The sequence below is a fragment of the Pezoporus occidentalis genome, unplaced genomic scaffold (assembly GCF_034315485.1).
Source record: "Pezoporus occidentalis ecotype Australia unplaced genomic scaffold, CSIRO_AGI_Poc_V1 ctg135, whole genome shotgun sequence".
Taxonomy (NCBI): Eukaryota; Metazoa; Chordata; class Aves; order Psittaciformes; family Psittacidae; genus Pezoporus; species Pezoporus occidentalis.
Window position 1 is genome coordinate 4,246,049 of NW_026913157.1, and position 24,399 is coordinate 4,270,447.

General features: G+C 43.6%; 1 protein-coding gene across 1 annotated transcript; it reads left to right on the forward strand.

The window, feature by feature from the left end:
• The first annotated feature begins 256 nt into the window (after positions 1-256).
• Positions 257-20,067, forward strand: RFWD3 (ring finger and WD repeat domain 3). Its single transcript, XM_062609250.1, has 12 exons — positions 257-602; positions 1,927-2,177; positions 3,998-4,089; positions 4,198-4,395; positions 6,892-6,983; positions 9,018-9,132; positions 12,599-12,827; positions 14,473-14,623; positions 17,028-17,204; positions 17,795-18,009; positions 18,589-18,806; positions 19,435-20,067. The coding sequence occupies exons 1-12, from the start codon at positions 259-261 to the stop codon at positions 19,576-19,578; spliced, it is 2,226 nt and encodes a 741-aa protein (XP_062465234.1). The 5' UTR covers positions 257-258; the 3' UTR covers positions 19,579-20,067.
• Positions 20,068-24,399: the final 4,332 nt, after the last annotated feature.

Below are 24,399 nucleotides of genomic sequence, written 5' to 3' on the forward strand. Positions count from 1 at the left end.
AAAGGCTTACTTAAGTTGATTTTGTGATGTGCCTTTGTGCTAGCTGCTGTTAAGCCAAAGACTTCTGTCTGCTGTGCCCACTCATGTACATGTGTCAACTTGAGATGATTTAGCTCTACTGCAAAGGGAGAAAGTCTTCTCTGGAGTCTGAATTCTAAAGGCTTTGTAGTCACTTATTGCTTATTCTTGCTACCATCAGTCTGGAAGTAGAGTGCACACTTGCAAATTAATACTGTTTTTCTTCAACTCTTTGCAGAAATGGCTCAAGAAGAGATGGAAGTTGATCTCCAAGCAGAGGCTGGTTCCTCTACAGAGAATTCCAACACACTTTCCACAGAGCCCGCTGGTCATGCTGTGTTGTCATCCCAGGCACTGGCCCTCAGTGAAGGAGATAGTGCTGCAGCTCTTCTTGCTGATGACACTGTTGTCACACCAAATGCTGGTACAGAGGAAGCAGCTGCTGAGCCTGACCCGCAGTTGTGTCCTGTCACGGCTCCCAGTGTACTCCAAAGGCTGCAAGGGGTACAGGTCATGCATCTGTGGGTCAGGAGAGGTCGCAGCCACCAGCGACTTGGTGGTTCCCAGAGGACAATCAGTGGCAGGTAAAGCAGAGATGAAGTCGGGTCTGAACACACTGTTGTTAAGTCTGGCATCATTTAAAGCTACCTTGCTTCCTGGCTTATAAATAGCCCAGCTCAGTCCAGGTGTGTAGCTGTGGCCAAATTCTGGGCTCCTCATGTACCTTTTAAGCTGAAGAATAGCACAGACTTTCTGACCTCTTCTGGAGCGATCTTTGCTCATGTTAAGTAAATTTCCCCTTTTTCTTGTGTTGATTCCTGAACCCTTCTGCATTTTCTGTCTTGCTTGTAGAGCTGCTCTCACTGTTCCCTCTGCTCTGGCAGATTCCTGCTGTGCTGACTCTTGGCAGTTCCAGACAGCTCACAGGAGCTTGTGCTCTGTTTTGCATTTCACTTTTGATTTGGGGACTACCTGATTACATTTTCTTGTGCCTATTTTGGCAAAAACTTTCCCAAACATACACACTAATATTTTCCTGTAGGGGGTTATATTTCTTTACCTCCAGGCAAAGACAAAAATACTGTGTTTAATGCTGTCTGTGATGGGTGTAAAAGTTGATGAGTGCAGATGCTCTGCAGCCAGTAAGAAACTCCCATTACTGGTTTGTTTGGGTTTTGTCTCATCTTTGTAGCTTTTGTAAATGCCAAAGGTGAAATTTTAATTAACTGGAGCATTGCTTTTAATTCAGGGAGACCAAGAACTTGTCTTCTCCCAGATCATTGATCATAACTACTGTTTGCCCTCAGATTGTGTATGAAGATCACTGTAGTTCTTTTGGGCTAGAAGGCAACCTGAAAAACTTCTTTTGAATCTGATGGATAATTGAAATGATATTGAACTGCTGAGGGAGAGAGGAAGGTGTTTCAATCCAGGGATGGATAGGAAATAGGAAAGTAGACAGACTAGGCACAAAGTGGTCAATAGAATGAAACTTTGATACAAGTCTTGTGCATCTAATATTACCAGTGACTATAGGAACTAGGTGTGAGTTAGGATTGGAGGTACTGATTAGGAGTTCCTTAGGCTATTAGTGAGCAACAGTTCTTTGCTTTTCTTCTCTCCAACCCACAGCACCCAAAAAGAATACAGTATTGTTGTTGTAACAAGGAGATTTCCTTTGAGCTGAGCAAAGTGAGTGGCTGCTGTATGATACTGCTGGTTGCTCATAAAGCAGATGATTGATTTGGATTGCCCCTCTACCAGAGAAGGTCTGTCTTTAACTTGGATACCTTGCTATTGTAGCCACAGCCTAGGAATTTTAACCACAAACAAGCATGGAGAAGCATGTGGAGTCTTTAGCTTCTCTGAAATAACTCTGGCTTTTGTTTCTTGCTTTTCTGCACTCAGGGCAGCATTGGACAGTTACTTTGGATTCAGCAGGACCCAGCAGCCAGCTGCAGGACAAGTTCCGCATATGGAGCCCTTGCATACTGCAGGGGACAGCCAGGAACAGAGCTCAGATGAAGCAATAGATTTAAATGAGACTCAAAGCAGCAGCTCTACTGAGGAAGAGGAGGAAGAGGAAGTGCTGGGGGCTGCAGCACTGCCCAGTGCTATGGCATCAGCCCCGGAGATACCTCTGACAGGTAGCTTGGGAGGTTTGTGATATAATAGAGCTGTGTAGACACTGATTTTTGGAAAGTCATTTTACTGTTTCAAAACTTGGTGGGTAAATCCTTTTGAGCTTCAATGATCAAATGCTCAAAGATCATTATGCCCACAACTGACGGGAGCAGGTTGCTGCCACAAGCCTTTCTGCCAAGTTTCCAAGAGCAGTAGCAGCAATGGGAGATTGCTACTATAATGTTAAATACAGTCTTTTGCTGTTAGCAGGATGCTACTTATAAGTAATCCTGGAAATGTTCAGAATAAGTTTAATTTTAGTTATTTACCATGCTTCTGCTATTAGACTTTATCAAGGAGTATTGTTGAAGACACTAGGTTGCACCTTGGAGATCAGAAGTGCTTTCAGAGAATGATCTGAGTATTTTTTTTTTTAATTATTTGGGATTTTGGTCTGTTTCAGTTGAGGGTTTCTTTTGTTCCTGTAACTTCTCATGACACACAGCTGAGGAGATAGAGGTGCTTAGGGCAGTGGGCTTTTTGTTTGTCTGTTGCCTTGGCTTTTTCAGGCTCACAGTCCTGTAGTTAAATGCATGTTCACAAGGTGCTATGCACTTCAGTGACATTGTTTGTCATGAGCATATATAGTTTTATATGAGTGACAAATAATTAACTTGCTAGTCAAAGATATCGATGCCCAGAGAGAACAAGATTAGTGGGTTGTTTTATTTTGTGGTTTGTGTTTTTTTTGTTTGGGTTTTTTTTTGTTTTCTGTGATTTTGTTGTTGTCATTGGGTGTTTTTGTTTTTTTTTAATTCAGTCTCTAAGGAATGCCCTTATACCTCACTCTCTGCCCTTAGTTTTGGTTTTGCCTACCTTGACATGTATTTTTGAGGGTGCATCTACGACATGTCTTTTGAACAGACTTATTCCGCTTGCTCTGAGCTCGTCTTACATGTGACAGGAGCTCAAGCTGTTCAGTGCTGTCTAACGTTGTGTGACCATATGGTCTCTGTTGGGTTTTCTGGAATTCCCTTGTCCTGTTTTCTGCTTATATAAGCCACTGGTTCCCCTCCAGTCCAGAACTGTGGCAGCTGAAGTTTTATTGACATTAGTGAGGGTTAGGTGATACGTCTCCACTGGACTGAGAATATCTGTCTCTAATACTAAATGTGACTAATAATTTTCTTGTTTTGTCAGGACATGGGGGGAGACTGTGATTTCTGCTCCTTTTTCTGTGTGCTCGTGGTGATAATCCAAACATAGTGTTTCTGCATGCCCATGCTTCAACAGAAGGGCTAACGGTGTCCTACCCCAAAAACATATGGCCCAGCAGAACTGGTAGTTCAGACAACTGCCAGCTGGAAAAGTGCTTAAGTCAGGGTGAATGGACAGATAGCGTATGGTAAATACCTTCTTGGCATATAACATATGCACACTTAGATCCCTTGGGAAAATAACTTATGCATATTGGTGTCTGTCATTTTCTGAGCATGATGATGCAGGGGTGTAACCTTACATCAGCCTAATTATAGACCTGTATGCAGATATGCTTGTTTCAAGCATATCAAAGTCCCATTAACAGTTTTGGTGTTCAAAAGCCCTCTCCTTTTTTACTGAAATTCTGCTGGTTTTTATAAACAAAAACAAAGTTCTTCAGCTCTGCTGTTGAGAAGTGGAAGGGCTTACACATAGGTTGCCTAACCTCCAGTATCCAGGACACTGATCTGAAACTCTGTATGTAACATGTGCCATCACTGCACTGCTTACTTTATGCCTTGATGATTTCAGATCAAGTCAAGGAGAACTTTTCTCCCCATTATGTATTGGTTCATCTAAGCAATGCTTTCTTTAGCTTCCATTCAGACCCAAGCAGAGCCACCTCAAGAGTTGTTGCACGCTTCTTCAGTACACAGAAGTCATGAAAGTGAGGAGGCTGAAGTCCAGGTAAAGCAGGTAAGGTGACCTAAATGCCTTTGGAGCCATATTAAATATGGTAAGTACTGCATTTGCGTAGAAGTTTTGTGTGTGCTTGTTTTTAATTTTTGATCCTAGAGAGTGCCGCTAAAGGGGCTGGAGCCATCTGTTCCTGTTGCAGCACTGGATGAGGAGGAAGGGGATACCTGTGCAATTTGCTTTGAGCAGTGGACCAGCAGTGGGGACCACCGTCTCTCAGCACTGCGGTGTGGACATCTGTTTGGCTACACATGCATCAAAAAGTGGCTCAGGGGACGGGAAGGGAAGTGCCCCCAGGTAAAATGCACATTTATGTGTACTGGAGATGTGCTGTTGGGTAACTGTTACTGCAGGCGTAGTTGCCATAACTATTACAACTGCTTACTGCATGAAGAATCCACCTTTGCCTACTGTCAGAAATAACAAAAATCATAATTTTGATGTAACTGTGCCAGGAACAACTAGTACTACTTTAGAGGGATAATTTTGATTTGGATTTTCTCCCTAAAGTACAGCATTTGTAAGCAGTAGACTTGGAAGTTTGAGAGTTCCAGCAGTAAACCTGTAAATGCTTTCATGACACTGCACTGTTGTCTTGAGATGTGGGAATGGCGGATTCCTAGAACAGTGAACTGAGCATAAAGAACTATTGGGCAAGAAAACTGTTTGAGAACTGTTTTCAGTTAGTTAATCCTCTGGTTTGAACTGTGTTTCCTTTTGCAGCCTTTAAGCAGATCAGGTTGTTGAGGTAGCTTGCAGAGAATAAACTGAGAAACAAGTAATGTCCCTCTGCAAGATGTGGATCTCCTTTTTTTTTTTTAAGGAGCTCTTTTCAGTTTCCATGGGTGATACTGATCTCTTTTGATTAGGTCTGTGCTTCTCTGTTCTGGGCTCCCATTCCTCATCCCTTCTCTCCAGAAAGGAATATTGACAAAAATCAGGTCAATGAGTACCTTGGAAATAGGATTCAGTTCTGCTGCTTTCCAAGTTGGTGGGTGGAAACCCAAGATTTCTTTGGCTTTGTTATTTTGGGAGCTTCCATAGCCCTGCTTGGCTTTGTGCAGGATTCCCTTCTCTTAGCAAGAAACCTCCTGTTGATATGCACTGTGATGCAACCTGATGATTCACTCTTGCCATAGAAAAGGCCTAAACCTTTTTTTTTTCTCACCCTTGTTAAATTTGTGTAAGCTTTTCTTCACCCACTCCAGGCCCAGGCAGAATTCTCAGACCTTCCTGGCATCTTTGCTCTGGAATTTTGTGACTGGTTTCTTCTTGAACCCTACCAACTCCTAAGGGATGCCTGCTCCTTCTTTCTTCCAGTGATGCAAATACTGAAAAGTTCCTAGGAGAACTTGCCCTGGGGAGAACCTTGCAGCTAAATCATATTCCCTTCATTTTCAGTTGCCATCCTTTGTGACTGGTCATTCTCTGTTTAATGGCACAGAGTTGCTGTGCGTGGTGCTCTGATTACCAAGTGGCTGGAGTATGAGTTACTGTGAAATTGCAGCATTCCTGATCCTGCCAGTGACAGCTGCTAGCTGCCAGGAAAGCTGTCTTATCCACTTACTGCTCTGCAGGGCAGTTCTTGCCTAAAGAAGGGGGATTGTCTGATCTGAAACTCCTGCCTGTAACATCCTTTGTGCCACCAAACAGAAGTCTGAATTTTAAGTGCATGTAGTAATTTAATGTTCAGCAGAGGTTACTTGATCTATTTCTGCCTCTTTTCTGATCAATGAAGTATGTTTTCAAAACGGTAAGCTTGCAGGGGTTGTAATTTCCTCCAAGTCCCAGCTCATGGGGAGGTATTATCTCTTCTTTTTAGATGACTAAGGTACTAAATGGTCACAGCCAGATGCACAAGATTATTGGAATATCTAACTTGCTGTGCATCACTGAAGTCAGTGGGATGTCTGTATTTTGTACAGACACTGGAATGCTCTTACAGATTTTGGCCTATAGTATTTGATTAAAGGAATATAGTATGTAAATAACAGAGTTGGGAAGTGTACTCAGGGGTTCCTAAATCCTTATCTGTTGGCCAAGCAGCCAGTCTTAATGTTTTCAAAACAGAGGTTGGACTGGTGTTTTGATTTAGATCTTGCTTCCCCACTTTGTCTGATCTTGTTTGTAATTCACATGACTGTGTTGCTTTAGCAGAGTGAGTTTAGTGGGAAGCAAGGATATGCGTTACTGAAAGTGCAGTAGGGTACATGACCTAAACTACAGTTGTAGCTGTGATTAGAGCTCTGGTGTCATGAGGGAAAGAATGTGCTCTGTTAATGTTTGTGATTTTACGAATTTGTTGTCAAGTAGACAATCCCTTCTTTCAAAGCTACAAGTTTCTTTTTCAAAATAATACCTCTAAACTTGTGGGGATGTGTGGTTCAGATAGTTAAATTAGAATCCTAGAATGGTTTGGAGTGGAAGGAACCTTTAAAGCTTATTCAGTTTAACCATCTGCCATGTGCAGGGACACCTTCTGCTAGACTGGGTGGCTCTAAGCTCCATCCAGCCTAGTCTTGAACACTGCCATGGATGGGACAGTCACAGCTTTTCTGGGCAGTCTGTGCCAGGGCCTCAGCACCCTCACAGTGGATACACAAGAAAGAACTTCTTCCTAAGATCTCATCTCAATGCGCGCCCCCCCCCCCCTTGTCAGTTTAAGGCCATTCCTCCTTGTCCTGTCCCTACAGGCCTTTATCAGAAGCCCCTCTCCAGGTTTCTTGTAGCCCCCTTAGGCATTGGAAGACTTGTAATTCTTGTAGATGACCTAAACTTGTCTTTTTATTTCAGTGCAATAAGAGAGCAAAATCTTCTGACATTGTGATCCTTTATGCTCGCACTCTGAAAGCGCTGGATACCAGTGAGCAAGAACAGATGAAAAGGTATGCAGCCTCCACATAAAGATACATCCTCGCTGCCTGTGTGCCACTGAAAGCTGCAGCTCAGCTTCTACTTCGTGCTTTAATTTCCTATATTATCTGCAGCAATTTGTGCATTCCCTTGGGAATTACCATAAGCATGGCTGGCTTCGCAATGCAAGGCCTTTCGGTGTTGCGTGTCTCTTGCCTGGAAGGAGAGTTTTCTTTTGGAGCAGAGTGCTTGAGTTTGAGCTTTGCAGCAATGAAATAGCAAAAGCTCTCTGTATCCTGGAATGTCGTAATAGCAGAACATGCAGAGTTGTTGCCAAAAAGCCTTATATTGCTAATTCATCATTAGAGAAGTGAGGCATAGTTAGAAATGCAAGGGGGTTGAAGAGCTGACCTTTCTTACATGCATTAAACAGAGTAATCTCTCATATGAATCACTTTCTGTCTCGCTTTGTCAGACTCTTCACGTAGCTTTATTTATGAGAGGTCAGCAAGCATTACTATACCTGTGCCTACCTCTTCAACTGAAATGCAGACTTTTTATTGAAAAAAGTGAAAAGCAGGTATGAAAATGGGACTGATTTCAGTAAGATGCTGTCACAGATACTATTCTGAAATCGGAAAGCTGTGAGTATCAGTTCTCCTGAATCTTGGTGCGAATAAAATTTAATTGGGGTCGACTTCACTGCTGTTCTTTCAGTTCAGTCTTTTAACAGAAACTTCAATCTCCTGGTAATTATTGATCAGAAATGGTCAGCGATTAACTATCGCAAAGGGAAAAATACCTCTTTTGTCCAGATTGCCACTGCCTGATGGTGTTTGAACTCTTTAAAAGGGTTTGTTTTACTGGATTGACACCGCGAAACAAGCGGTAAATAAGTTTTGTGGGTTTTGGTGGTTTTTTTCAAAAGCATTTGGGTGTTTAAATCTTGGCTCTCACAGAGAAGCAGTTGTCTAACTGCTTCTGTGTCTTGTGTTAGTCTTGCTGTAGCCCTGCACCTCCTCCGCTTCCTGTTTTTGACTGCCTGCCAGTCCAGAGAAGCTGCTGGCAATGGCTGCTTTGTGGCACACAGCCACGAGTGGAGGACAAATGTGAACTCTGCATGCATGCATCAATATTGTTTGCTCATAGATTTGAATTAGGTACAGGATCATGCTTTTTTTTTTTCCTTCGCATTCAAAAAAGCCAGCCCTCAGGCTCTGGGTACTTATGTAATGTGATGGTTATATACAGCATCTTACCTATTTCTTCTGCAGCAAAAGTAAAAATCATGTGAAGCTACAGGGAAAGGACAGAATTGTCTGCCTGGCAAACATGCAAGACTAAGTCTATATATTTAGAAGGGACTTAGGCAAGCTAGATCTCCCTGCACATGATCTACTGAAATAACTGGAATATTCCAGCTTTTGAAGTGCAGAATGCAGTGGTCAACATTGCAGGCCTATTCTTTTATATGTAAAACCTATATGAAAGATACTGAAGTATGTTATCAAAACTGCTGCTGCTAAGTGGTGTGTATGCACTTCTAGGCTCAAGATGAGGTAGTAAATATGGCTTCTGTGTGGGCATTCACAGATAATTTGTCTGTTTAGTTCTGGTACAGCTCTTTTCCTGAAATAGAAAATTAGCTACTGGTAGTAGAAATAAGCTTGCAGATTTTGCTGTGTTATGACTTGCTTTATTACTGGCATGCTATATGTCATGAACACTGATAGTATAGAATTTGCTAAACTGTTTCTATGGGGGGGGGGAACCACAGTTTGTTTTCTTTTCTTTTCTTATATTAAATTAGTGCATTTGGAGGTGATGAGAAAAGTTGTTGTTTCTATGGAACAATACTAGAGTGAGTCATTTGGTACAATTGTGTAACTGAGAACATCTCAAGGTAAATGTACTGGATGAGTGTGGTCCCAGATATTATTTTACTTTTGAATTTACCTGAACAGGACTTGTTCTGGGGATAAAACCTGAAGATCAGAGTTGACAGCTAAGGGAAACATTCTAGGTAATACCTAGTCCTAAGGATTCCTTATCTCTTGTTCCTCCAGCTCCCTAAGACAGGAGCAAATGTTGCGGAAACAGGCAGAGCTGGAATCTGCACAGAGCCGTCTCCAACTGCAGGTTTTGACTGACAAATGCAGCAAGCTCCACAAACAAGTTCAGGTGAGTCTCGTCCTGCTAATGCAGAGAGGATTCCCTTCCTCTGCTTCCCTTTGAGAAGCAAAGACAGGCTTCCAGTTTTAGTAAGCACCGGGATTTAGTAAATTTAACTGGTCAAACATCAGGAGTATCCTAAACATCCCAGGTTGGCATATTCATGTGCGCTACAGAGCACTGACCTGCTTCTTTGTGTTTCTAAGACTTGATCAAAGTTGCAAGTACAGCTTAGCAGTGGAATGTTGCAGCTGCTGATCTTGTAGGTTCCTCCTTTAGTGCTGTATTACCAGGCCTTCCCTGGCACCACAAAACCTAGCTTACTATCTTAACTGCATCAAAATAAGCTTTGAAACCCTCTATAGTACTAGAAACCTAAATGTGACCTATTATCACTAGTTAATCAAGAGCCTTTGAGGACAGGTATGGTTATATGCAAATCCATGAGAAAACAACAAAAAAATCACTTTTTTTTTGTTTTTTTCTTTTCTTTTTTTTTTGGTGAAGGTCAATTAATGTTCTATTTAAGCACCTTCTGGTGCCATGGGACCTAGCCTGTCAGCTGGACTGCCTGTGTGTGTGCACTGAGCAGCTGTGAAGAGGCACCTCTGTCCCCTGAGAATACAAATCACTGAAAATAAGTTACTGCTTCCTTTCTGGTTCTGGCAATACCATGAGATTTTTGTAACCCATCATAGCTGGTTTTGCAGGATTCCTGTAAATCGTGGACTCTGCTGGTGCTTCCAGCCATGAATTCTGGCATGTTCCACCAGTGCTAGGTTTTCTGAGAGCCTGTTTCATTACAAGTTTGTTACTTTTTTTTGTTGTAAGAAGTAGATGATTTCTAATCTCTCACTGTTTAGTAACTCAATTTCATGCTTTTCCCTACTTCTGGATTTTTTTTAATAGCCTCGGCTATTCATATCTGCAGAAAAAGCAACACCCTCTTTGCTGCAGTCTTCCTGTGTGATGTGAGACAAGGCTTTATAGTTTTCCGAAATTCCTGTGTGATGCTTTATGCTCATCAGAGCTAATAAGAAAATTGGACCACTTCAAATTTTGCCTTAAGGCAAAATGTGAATAAGATGAAACTGCAGGTCCGTAATATCCTCCTTCAATTCTTTTGGTGTTAAATGATAGAGTATGCAGACTAATAGAATTGAAGTTGCATGTTATAAAGATTAAGTACCCTGTGTTCTTTAAGCTGTGCTTCAGTATTTATACTGCATTTGTCCTTGTCCTATAGTGGTGATTAGTGGGAATGCTGGAAGCAATTTTAAGGTGCTTTTTCATGCTATGAATAAACAATTTGCTGGGGAACAGAAAATCAGCAGGAAGTCTGGAATAAGTCTCTTTAAGTTCTTTGGTTATAGTTTGAACACATGCCTAATGAGTTTCTTTCTGATCAGAGGTCATCTAGTAAAGCAGCTACTTGCATGAAATGGTTTAGGTTGGAAGGGACCTCTGGAGGTTTCCAGCCCAACCCTAGGTGTCTTTAAGCTTCATATCAGCTAGGAAATACTAATACTCAAAACTGTTCTGCATTTGTTGTAGCTGGTGGTTTTTCTTTCCTATTCATTGTGCTCTCCTGCTTCTACTTGTCCTGCATGCTTCTCAGGAAGACTTCTGCTCTATATCCTCTTTTTTTCCCCAGCTGGTGTGACTGTTTGTTCATTGCTACAAGTACAAGCTGACATTTGGAAGGCAGTTGTAGCATTTGCAGACACAAGTGTGCCCTAAAGGCCCTTGGTTAACACCAGGCAGGCTCTGTAAGATACCTCAAGGAAGGTGCAGGCTTCCATTACCAAAAGAGCATTCTTCTGAGCACAATTACTGGAATTTGTTCTGCAGTACAGCATTTTTAATTGCCTTGGTAATGCATCTCCAGCAAGGCTTCCTGGTTCTGCTGGCTTCAGCCATTATGTTTAAATGGAAACATGGTACTAATAGTCCTTGTGGTTTTAATTATGCCTGGTTTCCTTGTTAATCACTTGTGTAAAAATTGAATGTTGAGTGCAGGTGACAAGGAGAGTTTTGGAAAGTCCCCGGAGCAACAAATCATTTGGATATCTTCTGATCCTTGGTGGTGGTGTCCTCCTGCCTTTTAGAAGAAAGTGACTTTTAATCAAAAATTTAATAAACTAATTATTTCTAAGTAACTTGTGTTTTCACAGACTGCTTCTGCTAAGCCCAAAGCTTTAGCATCCTGGCCACTCCCACACTTCCTCTTCCTTCCCCAGCTGTTTTGTCTTTGCTTGCTCTAATGGGATCATCTTGACTCTTTAAGCTTTCTTTTTTCTTTTTAATTATTACATTTTTTATTCTCTTGTGGAATTTGGAGTGAGCTCAATGCAGAATAGCTCAGACCTCTGTCAAATACTAGAATTGCTCTCCTCTTGAGCTGTTTCCAGAAGTTACAGGTCTTGATGATAACTATTAATATAGAGTTTGATCTTTGATCTTTCCTCTTTGAAAATGCCTTTGCATCGACATGAGTTAAATGAGAGTGGCTGGTTCAATATTGAAGCTAGCTTGCAATCTAATATTCATAATATCACTCTTGCAGCCCTTAATTGTTTTAAAATTACATAGTATTTCAAGCATAATCTATGTTGCTCAGACAACAGAAAGCAAACAGTGATTTTTCCTAATGTATACACTCCCTGTAATATCCCTGGTGTTCTGTGCCCTCTGGTTTTGCCCTTGATTACAACAATCTGGTCAAAATATTTGGGGGGGGGGGTATTTTTAGTTGACTCACAATGTGCCAGTGCCACTGCTCACACACCTACCCCCTGATGATCTCTGGAAGGAGGAATTCTAGGAATACCTTGTTGGTGATGGAAGCAGTCCTAGCTGTGTCTCTGCTGTGTATCCCTGAGCATTTATCAGTTGAGGTGGAAGAAGGGGGGAGGATGTGGTGGCAGAAAACAGGGCTGGAGAATTGTGTTGTTCCTAGAATGTGTTTCCCAGTTTTTCCAAGAACAGGGTCATCTTTGTTAAAAAGACTAACTTGTTTCCTGCAATGTCCTTTATGTTGAAACTTAGGCTTTTGTTTGTTGTTGTTTTTTATATGGGGTATTCTGGAAGTTCTAGAAAATGGTTTTAATTGACTTATGGTTTAGCTGCATGTAATATTTGGCAGTGTGTTCGCTTCTCAACAGCATTGATCTGGTAATAATTACTTCTGGGTTTCATGTGTTGTCCAAGAGTCCTTTCTTTCCTAGGGTCAATACATACAATAACAGACTTTAAGCATGTTCTGCCAGAAGTTGCATAGCGTTCAAATGTCTCTGTTTCTCACTGTCATAGTTGGAATGCTTTGGAATCCAGCATTTTAGGAACTGCATGGAAGTGGGGACCATATTCTTCCTCTTCATATAAGAACAAACAGCATTGGAGCGTGTGGAGTAGGTAGCACAGACTGTTGCATTGCCAGTGGCGCATTAGATTTATTGGGTGTTTTCCTTTGCAGGAGCTGAGGGCTCTGATGGCCCAGCACAATGCAAATGTTTCCGAGCAACCTGTCAGCTCCCGTATCTGCCTTCCAGGCAGCCTTCCCTCCAGCCAAAGCCAGTGCAAGTACAACCTGAAAAAGACTTTCTTGGTGTCTCAGTCTGGGAAATGCAGAGTAATGGCATACTGTGACTCGCTGAGCTGCCTTGTGGTATCACAGCCTTCTCCAGAGTCTACTTTAATTCCTGGTAATTAAGCAAGTCATGACTTGGGGGTTTCTGGGTGAAAGTTAAATGTTTTCTGCTTGCTCCCTGCTGCTCTGTTTCACCTTTGCATGTGCCTTGTAAACTGGGAATAGGATCATAGAACCCTAGAATGGTTTGGGGTGGAAGGGATCTTAAAACTCACCAGTTCCAACCATCTGCCATGGGCAGGGACACCTTCCGCTAGACTGGGTGGCTTTAAGCCCCTATCCAACCTGACCTTGACACTGCCAGGGACGGGGCAGTCACAGCTTCTCTGGGCAACCTGTGCCAGGGCCTCACCACCCTCACAGGGAAGAACTTCCTAAAATCTCATCTCAGTCTTCCCTCTGTCAGGTTAAAGCCATTCCCCCTTGTCCTGTCCCTACAGGCCCTTGTCCAAAGCCCCTCTCCAGGTTTCCTGTAGCCCTTTTAGGCACTGGAAGCTGCTTTAAGGTCTCCATGGAGCCTTCTCCAGGCTGAACAAGCCCAGCTCTCTCAGCCTGTCCCCAAGCAGAGGTACTCTGGACTTGCTACAACAGCTCCATGTCCCTCTTGTGCTGTTGCTCCAGAGCTGGATGCAGGACTGCAGGAGTTCCTTACAAGAGGGACAAGACTCCCTGTAGTTCATATAACTCCTGCACTGCCAGCTTCTGCCTCGTGAGCTTGTGTCTGGTACTCCTTGCAAAGGTGGGTCCCCTGAAAGAACAAGGGGACAGCAGTGGAGGTTCCAGTGCTTGAGCAAGGAACACTGGTCTCCAAACTGTAGTTGTATTGATCCAAATGCAGCTGAATTGTCAGCACTCAAAAAAAAAAAAAAAAACCAAAAAAAACCCCAAACCACAAAAACCCAAACCAACAAAACAAAAATACCAAAAACCACCACACATACCCCTCCCTCCCCCCCTGAAAAAAAAACCAAACTAAACCAGAAAAATGATAGAGGCACTGTTTGCCAGTATAGAAATAGAAAGCCAAGAAGTTGTGGGCATCCCTCATTTTGTTGGTTTTGTCTTACTATTATGGCCGGGGGCAAGAGGCTTGTCACCTGAACAGCACCAACTTGTCCGTATAATTTTAGCATTAGGAGTCTGGGAGAGTTTATTAGCAAAGTACTTCAGTGCTTTCTGAATTATAAGACATTATTGGGTTAATGGCTTTGAGATGAAATGCCTTATCTTGGCCTAACAAAATTGTCTTCTGCAGTCAACTGATCTTATTTTTCTGGCTTTTGGAGCCAGGGAATGAATCTCTGAATGGAGGCTTTGTGGTGACTCTGTAACACACAGGTTAAGTTTACCTGTAGCCATTCTTTGCAGTGATGCTTGTTCTCTTAAATAGCCATGTAATCTTGCTGTATATGTTTTCATCTAGGCAAGAATGTCTGCAGAAACTGGCTAAAGGGCAGCAGGCTTTTGGAACAAGAATTGTAACACTGACATGGAATTTCTTCTTGCTGGCTGGGATCCTTAAGGATTTAGCCCTTTTGTCACTTGAACTAACGAAAGATTTGTGGTAGCTCTTGTCCAGAACAAGAAGTAACTTCTGTGTGTTTATCCTGCCACGGGCTTCGGTACAGACATCATAGTTCTGGCACAGAATTGCTAATTGTACTTCTGCAGTAACCTGCTTTACCCTTTTTCTCTGACAGGTTGTGGTGTTAAGATGCTGAGTGTGGCCGATCTGAGGAGCAGTCAGTACATCCCCATCCACAGTAAACAGATTCGGGGCCTCGCTTTCGGTGGTCGAGCAGATGGCTTGCTGCTCTCTGCTGCTCTGGACAATGCTGTTAAGCTTACCAGGTGAGCCCTGCTGCAGAGAGCAACCTGTCCCAGTGGAGCTCTGCTCTGTGCAAGAGGCTTCACTGGATTTTGTTGTCTTGTTGAAAAGGCCTAGCAACACTTGCCATTCTTTCCAAAAGATGCTGCTGAAGTGAGATCAGGTCATGTATTCTTCCTGCATGCAGGAACTAACAGGGAGAAAAACTTGTTCACACTTTCAAACCTTTTAGGTGGAGGTGTTATGGAGCTACCAGTCTGTGATACTTTCCCATGGAGAACTTGGGGGGGGGGGGGGGGAGTAGTTCAGCATGGATTGGCCAAGTTGTGTTGAGAACTAACATAGTTTAATGTATAGATGTGAAATTTACTTTCCACTTTGTTTTCTGTTACTGCAGGGAAATGTGAAACATGGGAACTTGTATGGCATAAAACAGGAACAAGGGATGTCTAGGTTGGGTACTTTCTTCCCTGTCCTGCTGATGGCTTCTCTGATTTTAAGCTTCTTGCAGAGCATGGGATTCATCTGGGATGTGAAATGTGTCAAAGTGTTGTTTTGCATGTAATAGAGGAACACAGGTTCTTCAGAGCTAGCAGAGATTTAAAGCAGCAGTAATATTGCAGAGGCTAAGAAGCAAATATATCCAGTCCTGTCAGAATTTACAGCCTATGAGTGTTTTCTTACTATTCTGCTGGTCTTCAGTTTTAATCTTTAGCTGCTTCAAAACTTTGTTGGCTGGTTGATTCTTATTGAGTGATAATAACATCCTTATGCACATTTGTCTGTCAGTTAGTATAGGGTTAGGATGTGTCTGTTGTATAACTGATTAATCCCAATTCTTTCAAACAAGTAAAGCAATGAAGAGAACTTAATCCTGCAACAAAAATGTGAAGAATATTGCTTTCCTGTTACCATGGTGGAATGTTTGCTGTATTAGTTAAAATTAAACAAAACTGTGTTTGATGCTAGAGTCAGCATGTCAGCTTGCTAACAAGTGAGGTTGATATTCTTTTCATGGTTTAATCTGGAGAGTGGCTTCTTATCACAGTATCTGCTCAGGCACTTGACTCCCATATCTGTCTCCTACTGCCTGGTTGGCTGCATCAGAGCTTGTTACCCTCTTGCTTTTGTGCTTGATCTCACTATGTCCTTTAGTTAAGTGCTTGCTTCAGCAGTATCATCATATTTCTCCCTGAAAAAATAAAGTTACCGTTTGGTTATCTTTCATAGAAAACTAAAGGCTGGTTTGAGTTGGAAGGGACCTTAAAACTCACCCAGTTCCAACCCCTGCCATGGGCAGGGACGCCTTCCACTAGACCAGATTGCTCCAAGCCCCATCCAAGCTGGCCTTGAACACTGCCAGGGATGGGGCAGCCACAGCTTCTCTGGGCAACCTGTGCCAGGGCCTCACTGCCCACAGCATTATCTAAGATGTCCTTAAATGTCCTGTTCTGGCTTATGAGTATTTAAAATGGAACCATGACTTTGGGTTTGGTTGTTTTGTTGTTTGGGATGTTTTGTTGCTTGTGGTGGTTGTTTTCTCCAGCTCCCCACTCCTTCCCCCCTACCCCCATTGCTTTGAATAAGTCACTGTCCTGATATCAAACTCCCTGTTTGGTTTGTCTCTGTGCTTGTTCCCTCTATACTTACCTGGGACCAATTTCTGGCTTCTCGGGAGCCCTGAGCATAATCGCACTCCCCAGGGAGAAACCACATGTTGTAAAGGATATCCAGAGTTCCTTTGATATGTGGCTTTGATATCTGGCTTCTGTCTCTTGCTTTTCTCAGCAAGCTAAACCTATGCTGATAATGCTGTCCTTTGCAAATACATTCTAATCTGATACTAACTTCAGGCTGCTATTCTGTGTTGCATCCGTCTATCTATTCCCCTCTCATTCCTTTCACAAATTTAGTTTATTGAGTTAATGCTATAAGCGTGCTTTTAACTGTCTTTACTCTACTTTCTGTCTCATTCTTGCCTAAATTGGATTCTCTTGAGGCATACTTTTTTAAAAAAACAAAAAAATGTAATCTGAAGGAATAAACCCTTTGATCTCAGGAATATAGGAATACTATGGGATTACACTAAAGTCACTTCTAATTGTTTCCAGAAAATAACTTTGCTTTCTCTTGCCAGTAAAGCAGCTGAGACCCTGCTCTGAGATTTCCTTTCCCAGTCTCCAGAGTGCAATCTGGAAAAGAAGCATTGGCTTGGAAGAAGTATAAATCACTTGGATATTGTAAAGTGATTTTTCTGTCTGGATTAGCCAGATTCATATCTGGTGTAAAGGAGGGAGTTAGTTCAGAATTCAGTCTAAAGAGAGATGCTTCTGTTTAAAGACTTCCAAAAGCTACATTTGCTTACCTTATGTTTTATCATCAGTAGATGCTTGTGCAAAGGGCCTACACGTTGCTTTTCTTCTGCAGCTTGGCAACAAATACCGTCGTACAGACATACAACACTGGCCGCCCTGTCTGGAGCTGCTGCTGGTGTCTCGATGACACAAACTACATCTATGCTGGGTTGGTCAATGGCTCTATCATGATATATGATTTGAGATACACAAACTCTCATGTCCAGCAACTAGTCCCACAGAAGTCTAGGTATGGTGTAAGGACTTTTCATTCTTCTCAACTTTGCTAATATGCATAGCTGCTTCTATAAATCACCTAGCAGTAGTTTAAATTGTTTCATGTGAATGTCTTGACTGAAAATCCAAATTTGGCACAGATGTGAGAAGTCTCTCCTAAGGTTGCACAGTGTATGTATAATTTAGCATGAGTGCTTGGCACTTGTCTAAGGCACACAGGAGTCAGAAATGGACCCATTGGTGCAGCCTAAGCAAGAAAACTGAATTTGTTCTGGAGATGGGTTTAATGTCTAACTTGTAAAGGACAAATTACAAAGAAGTGTGAGATGCTGGTACTTCCATCTCTTCTGCTCAGAGAATCAAATGCTGATTTACCCCATAGGTTTGATATGTGCTCTCTGATGCTTCCTTAAATATAAGGCTCAGTAGTTAATTTATTCTTGACAAAGCCATTGGGGTTCACTTGTTTGAAAGACCATCTTGTAGCCTCCTGAGGCCCATTCTTTGGAGTGCAATTGGAGAGGCTGGAGCTCTGAAACAGTGAGGCAGGAAGCCAGCAGGGCTGCAGCTGCCAGCACTGATCCTTGCCCACCTCCCTCTCAGGTGTCCCATGGTGTCGTTGTCCTATCTGCCCCGGATGGCCTCAGCTTCACTACCCTACGGTGGAATTTTAGCTGGGACCTTGGAAGGAGCCTGCTTTTGGGAACAGAAAGCTGGCAACTCTTACCAGCCTCATCACCTGCCACTGGAGGCTGGAGGATGCATTGATCTTCAGGCAGAGATCAGCACACGGCACTGCCTCGCAACATACAGGCCCAGTATGTAATGCCATGTCTGCAGTGCACTTTTCACTTCCATGCTGGCCTGCTGCTGGTGGAGCTCAACAGCAGCTCCGTGTCTAGGGCACAGCACAAATGTAGTACTTGCCCCAGGCAGAGCACTGGGAATCATAGAATCATATAATGGTTTGGTTTGGAAAGGACCTTACAGCTCACCCAGTTCCAGCCCCCTGCCATGGAGGCTTCCACTAGACCAGGTTGCTCCAAGCCCCGTACAAGCTGGCCTTGAACACTGCCAGGGATGGGGCAGGCATAGTTCCTCTGGGCTACCTGTGCCAGGGTCTTGGCACCCTCACAGGGAAGAACTTCTGCCTAACCTGAACTTCCCCTGTTTAAGTTTAAACCCATCACCCCTTGTCCTATTCACTACAGTCCCTGATGAAGAGTCTCTCTCTGGCATCCTTGTAGGCACCTTCAGATATTGGAAGGCTGCTAGAATCTCCATGGAGATAAGAATTGGGTGAGGGCAGAAGGAGGCAGCTGCAGGGTGGTGCTGCTTACATTCCTACAGTTAAAACTTGTCTGCAATTAAATTACCTCTTTATTTCTGCCTTACAGGTAAAAGTAATCCATGTGTGCGTTGTGTGATGATGGAGCTGACTTGCAGCCCACTGGCAGAGGCCTCTAAAGACCTTGTGTGTTCTTCTAATCTGGTTCAGGCTTTCAGTGCTGGGCCCATCTGCAAGCTGCTGACCAAGAATGCCATTTTCCAGAGCCCAGAGGAGGACGGCAGCATCTTTGTGTGTGCTGGTGATGAGGCATCCGCTTCTGCCCTGGTATCTCTTGTTTCTTTCAGTGTGGTGAGATTTATTGGGGTTCTTAGGAGAGAAGCCTTATCAGTCACAGTATCAGTGGGTTTTGGTGGGAATGGCCTTGTCAGGCACATCAGCCTGTGCAGGTTGGGCTGCTATACTTGCTGTAGCAGGTGTAATTTTCTGATAGTGTGGGACTGTTTGTATTAGCCATGGCCTGTGGTCCACATCCATCGAAAGGAATGTAGGGCAGTGTCCACCAGAGGATTGTGGGTGGGCATGCTGAAACAACTGGGTACTGTAAATGGTGTAACGCTCAGTAGGACAGCTCACATGGTAAGTGCTGTGAGGGACAGACTAACGCTCTTTGGGAATGACTGGAAAGGCGAGGAAAAAAGTTGCACTTTGTAAAAAGGCAGCTCAGAAGCAACCGATGGACAACAGCCTGTATGAGAGCTCATGGGTCAGGGTGAGAGGAGAGGGCACTGAGGGTGGCATCATGCTGCAAGTCTGTGAAAGAGCATCCAAGCAGGGTGTGAAGGTAGAGAAAGGGTCCTGTAGGTCACTTGAGGAAAGTCTCTGCAGAGAGAGGAAGCTCTGTTCTGGATGGGAGGGGAGAATCCTGCAATCTTTGACCTTGTCTGTCCCACAGCTATGGGATGCTGGAAGTGGGTCCTTGCTGCAGAAGCTGCAGGCTGACATGCCTGTGCTGGACATCTGCCCCATGGAAGTGAACCAGGCCCACCTCCTGGCTGCTCTGACAGAGAAGATGGTGACGATCTACAAGTGGCAGTGAGAGTGGTCCCTATGCCTGCCAGAGAGGCTTTCCAGATATGCTGCTGATTAACCCTACACAATGCTCCATCCTAGACTGCTGTCCTACAGGTGCTGCTTATGGGAGACAGGAACTGCCATAGCCCTTTTTTTGACAGCAGGCAGAAACAGGCATGTCCTGGTGACAGGAGCAGTTCCCTGTTTCCTCTATCTTCCTTCTAGGCTTGCCTGTATTTCAACTCTGTGACTCTCTCATTTGGTCAGTTTTCTTCAGCCAAACTCTTCAAGCTGCCTCAGAACAGCAATAATTCTTGGCCTCTCTCTAGTGTGTGTTACTGATTTTGTTTTTCCCAGTATGAATAGAATACAGGGACTTGCAAATCTCTTCTATGAATCAACAAAGTAAGAGGAAACTTGAAAACCTGAGACTCCCACTGCACTTTTCCTATGGAGTCCTGCTGTGATTACTGGTAGTGAAGAGGTGGCAATATTGGCATCTCGCTAGCATTGCAGACACAAGAGTATGTTTCCTAAAGCTGGGTGTTCTTTTGAAGATCTAGGGTCAGTTGGCAGTTATTCCTTGACAGGGACAGACCCTGTTTTGTGGCTATGGAGAGAACAGGCTTGGAAGATATACAGAGAACCTTTTTCTGTGGGTTTTACTTTTCCTTGAGCATATAATTTGCACTGCAATTCCTTAAGTCTGTACCCTCATTTCCTTCCCCTTCTCTTCCCTGCTTCACCCACAAGCAAACTTGGGACAGTTTGGCTGTGGAAAAAGAAGCTGTAGTACTAAAGAAGGACAGGTAAGAAAGAGGGAGATGATTCTTATACTGTTGGCTGCAGCATCTCATGGTGTCCTTCCTTAAAGACAGTGAAGTACCAAAACAGCCAGAACCTTTGAAAAGAATGCTGGCTGCTTTTTGGGGGATTTTATTTTCTTTTTTTTTCATTTTGAGGAACTGGTGAGAACTTTGGGGATGTCATCAGCTTGCTTTCTCTGACCTTTTACCTGTCTTAAATCCTAGCTGTCAGCTCACCAGCTGGTCACAGACAGTTTCCAGTTGTACTTGTGTGCAAGTGTGCTACAGACTTAACTGGTGGATGTAAATCTGTGCCCATCAGGTGGGATCACAGGTTGGATGTGTGCTGGCCAGGTGGGCTCTTAAACCCCTTACCTAAGGATATGGTGAGGGGCGTGAAAAGATTTCTACTTCACTTTCTGTATTTTCTGTATAGTATTTTGTTCCTCTATTTTTATATGCTGCAATGTATTATAGAAATAAAGTTTGTCATTTTCAAATGCAACTGATGCTGCTGTACTTAATGTTTTTGTGATGCACGCTGTGCATCTTGTAAACATAAACCTGCATGTAGGTGAGGTTACTCAGCCTCAGACTGAAATAAGGAAGGCGTTTAGTGAGCCAAGAGCCCTCACTGAACCACTCTGCCCTGACCAGATGTGGGGAGAGGGAAGGGCTGAGCAGAGTCAGCCTTTTAACCGAAAATAAACTTGCTGATGTCTGACTTTTTGACAATTTAACAATGATCAGGAACAAAAGGTTAGTATAGAGAATAGCGTGAGAAGTTCTCCAACTAAAACTGAGAAGCGGGCCAACAGTACAATGAGATGAGCTGCTCATTCTCAGCCATTTTTCAGGCATCATCAATGTCTCATCTTCAACCCTCAGCCCATTCTTCACACAAGAAATATGGAAAATTTTAATCATGCATAGGAGAAGGAATTAAAAGACCTCTCAGCTTTGAATTTTTCAGGTAGCACTTGTTTTCTATTTTATACTGCCCTACAGGAATAAGAGGTACAAACTTAAATGCCATTAAAATTATAATGGGAGATGATACTTTCATGTTATCTCCATTTTCACATCCAGGGGGTTAAAAAAATTCAAACATGAGATGTGGAGAACCTCAAAACCCTCTCCTTAGTCCCAGATTGACAGCAGGCTCCAGGAAACCCCTGACGCTGTGTGCAGAAAGCTATCTGCACTGAGGGCTGCTAAGAGGTCAGATGTGTTAAGTATTTACTGATTTCTGCCAGGAGTCAAAGGGGCAGATTCTGGGACAGAAGGAAGAAAAGCATCAGTGTCTCTGCACAATCCATGGCAGAGCTGCTTCACTGGTGTTTTAGGCACTAAGTCACTGTGTGGGTATTTCTGCCTTGGAGATGATTTTGTTACTGAGGAGCACAGTGGCCCCTTGAAAACTCCTGTAGTAAATCTGGTGTGAGGCAGTAAGTAAAGCTGGGCAGCACAGCAGCTCCTGCTCTTAGCTGTACACAGCCATGCTTTAATATTTGTCTCCAGGCTGTTTTTTGTTTCACCTTTTTTTACTAATTTGAATTCTTGTGTCACCACATCCAAGGAACAGCACAGTACTGGCTAGAGCAGGCTATGGTGGCAAGCTGGCAGGAAACCCAGGGATGATACTGGTCCCTACAGCTCCCTGTGGAGGAGAGTTGGCAAGGAAGAGGAAGACAGAGTTGGAGGAAGCAAAGTTTTCCAGAGAAGGTCTGTCCTCTGCATGTGTCTCTAACAGGTATGATCCTGCATTAGGCTGCAGTGAGAAAAAGCCTAGGCAGGGAAGGGTGAGGAGGCAGCCAGCTCGTGCCTGGCCTCATGCCATCAGGACTTTGCATCTACGTGTGTGATTTAGCCCTCAGTTTGGAGCAACTCAGGCATGAATTTCAACAAACATAATCCAAAGTGTTGCAAATGATAAAAGGTAGTGCTAAAAAAGTGTGAGGGAAGAAGTGACCCCTCCGTGATTATGCATGCATGTGAGGCAGGACCTGCTAGCACTTCTCTTGGATCTGGTGGTGCCTGTTGCTTCCTGGAGGGCAGAAAAGCAGCCATTTTATGTGTCCTGAATGAAACTGGATTAAAATCAAGCAATGCAGCAAGTGAAACAGCTTAATCTACACTGAGGTAGTCAGAGCATCCTGGTGGGATTTCCTTTAGTTCTCCTTTTTGGTTTGCAAGGAGATGCAGTAAGCTTTTCTGCTAATGTAGATAAGCAGATGTTCTACCAAGGTAGTAAATTCCTTAAAATACTGGCTTACGAAAGAGAGAATAGGAGGAAAAGGAGTTCAGGGAGAAGGGAAACGAAGGAATGAAGAAGCAAAACATAGTTTTCAGTTTGATTTGCATAGACTGCCAGAATGAGTAAATGTGAAAGAAGAGATTTCACTGCTGGGAGAGGCAAGCATGGTCTCCCTGCCACGACGGCACTTTTGACTTTTTAGTAGCAAATCTTCAGTAAAGATTTTTCCCATTTATGCTGTGACTTGGCTGATTGCCTAAGCACTGTTCAAGCCTAGCTGCATCCCTAATCCCTGCAGAGGTGCCTGCAAAATCAAGCAGAAGGGCTTGTAGCACTAGCAGTGGGACCGCTGCTGTCCCATGCGAGTGCTCAGCCTGCAAAGTCAAGCACATTGATGTTAACAGCCTCCCTGACTTAAGGGAACAATATTTATCATTGTCTATTTGCTTTTGAGAGAAAGATATTTAAAGACGGTGCTGAGAAAGGCAGAAATGTTTCTTTGCTCAAAGAGATGGGCTGTGCTCAGGCAGCTTCAGAGCTCCAGGTGCCCTGGCGTCACAGAGCACTGGGTGCTGTGCGGTGCATGTCCGTAAGAAACTGATGCCCTGGTACAATGGAGTTCATGGGTAGCACCAACGGCATGCGGGACATTGTTCCTACCCTATTTATTGCAAAACAGGACCTCTAAATAGCAAAAAAATAGAGGAGTTTGGGGAATTATGCCCTAAAATGCTGTTCTAATCCTTGGAGCAAACTCAGCAGGTAACAGCTGGTTTAAAAAAATGCTTCAAACTAATTTCAGTGATTATCCCACTCCATGAAGCATAATTTAGTTTGAGAGTCCAGGGGTTTAGTCTTGCATCATGTCCAATCTGGTGCTTTTCTAGCAGCAGAGGTTTCAGAAGGGGGCTTCCAAAGGCGTCAAGCCAAGTTGCAGCAGCAAGTGCTTGTGAAGGCAGAAGCAGAATTGGAAAAGAACTGTGTCAGGTTGGAGGAAGGACTGGAAAATTGCTCATATTTATTTTTATAAAAGGTTGGAGTTAACTGCATAAATACATGGGGAGCAACAGGCAGTAACAAGCTGGAGCTTCCGATGCTTTGTGAAGCAAAGGCAAGCTCTTGGTTAAAACAAGGGCCAGTAAGAAACCTGAAGAGGGGCTTTTGACAAGGGCCTGTAGGGATAGAACAAGGGGAAATGGCTTTAAATTGACAAGAGGGCAGATTGAGATTAGACATGAGGAAGAAGTTCTTCCCTGTGAGGGTGCTGAGGGCCTGGCACAGGTTGCCCAGAGAAGCTATGGCTGCCCCATCCCTAGCAGTGTTCAAGACCAGTTTGGATGGGGCTTGGAGCAACCTGGTCTAGTGGAAGGTGTCCTTGCCTGTGGCAGGGGTTAGAACTGGGTGAGCTTTAAGATCCTTTCCAACTCAAACCACTCTGTGATTCAGAGCAGTGCCCATGGCCTCATGGGAGCAAGCAGTCTGTATACAATTAAAAATTGGAGCAGCTCCTCTGCCTGGAAAGAGGAAGAGCTTTTCTGCTCCCCAAAGCAATGATGACACTGCTGGGAAGGAGCAAGAGGCATCCCAGCAGCTCAGCTCACTCCATCCTCACCCTGCAAAGCTGAGGCTATATAAATGCATTTTTATTGCTTGAAGTGGTGAAACTTAAATGTGGTCCCCACTACAAAGCAGACCACTGCGAGCACTTAATGCAGCACTCATCCAAGAGCCTTGATGGTAACATGCTTAAAAAGTGGCAACAAGTGAATTTCCACTGAGCCTG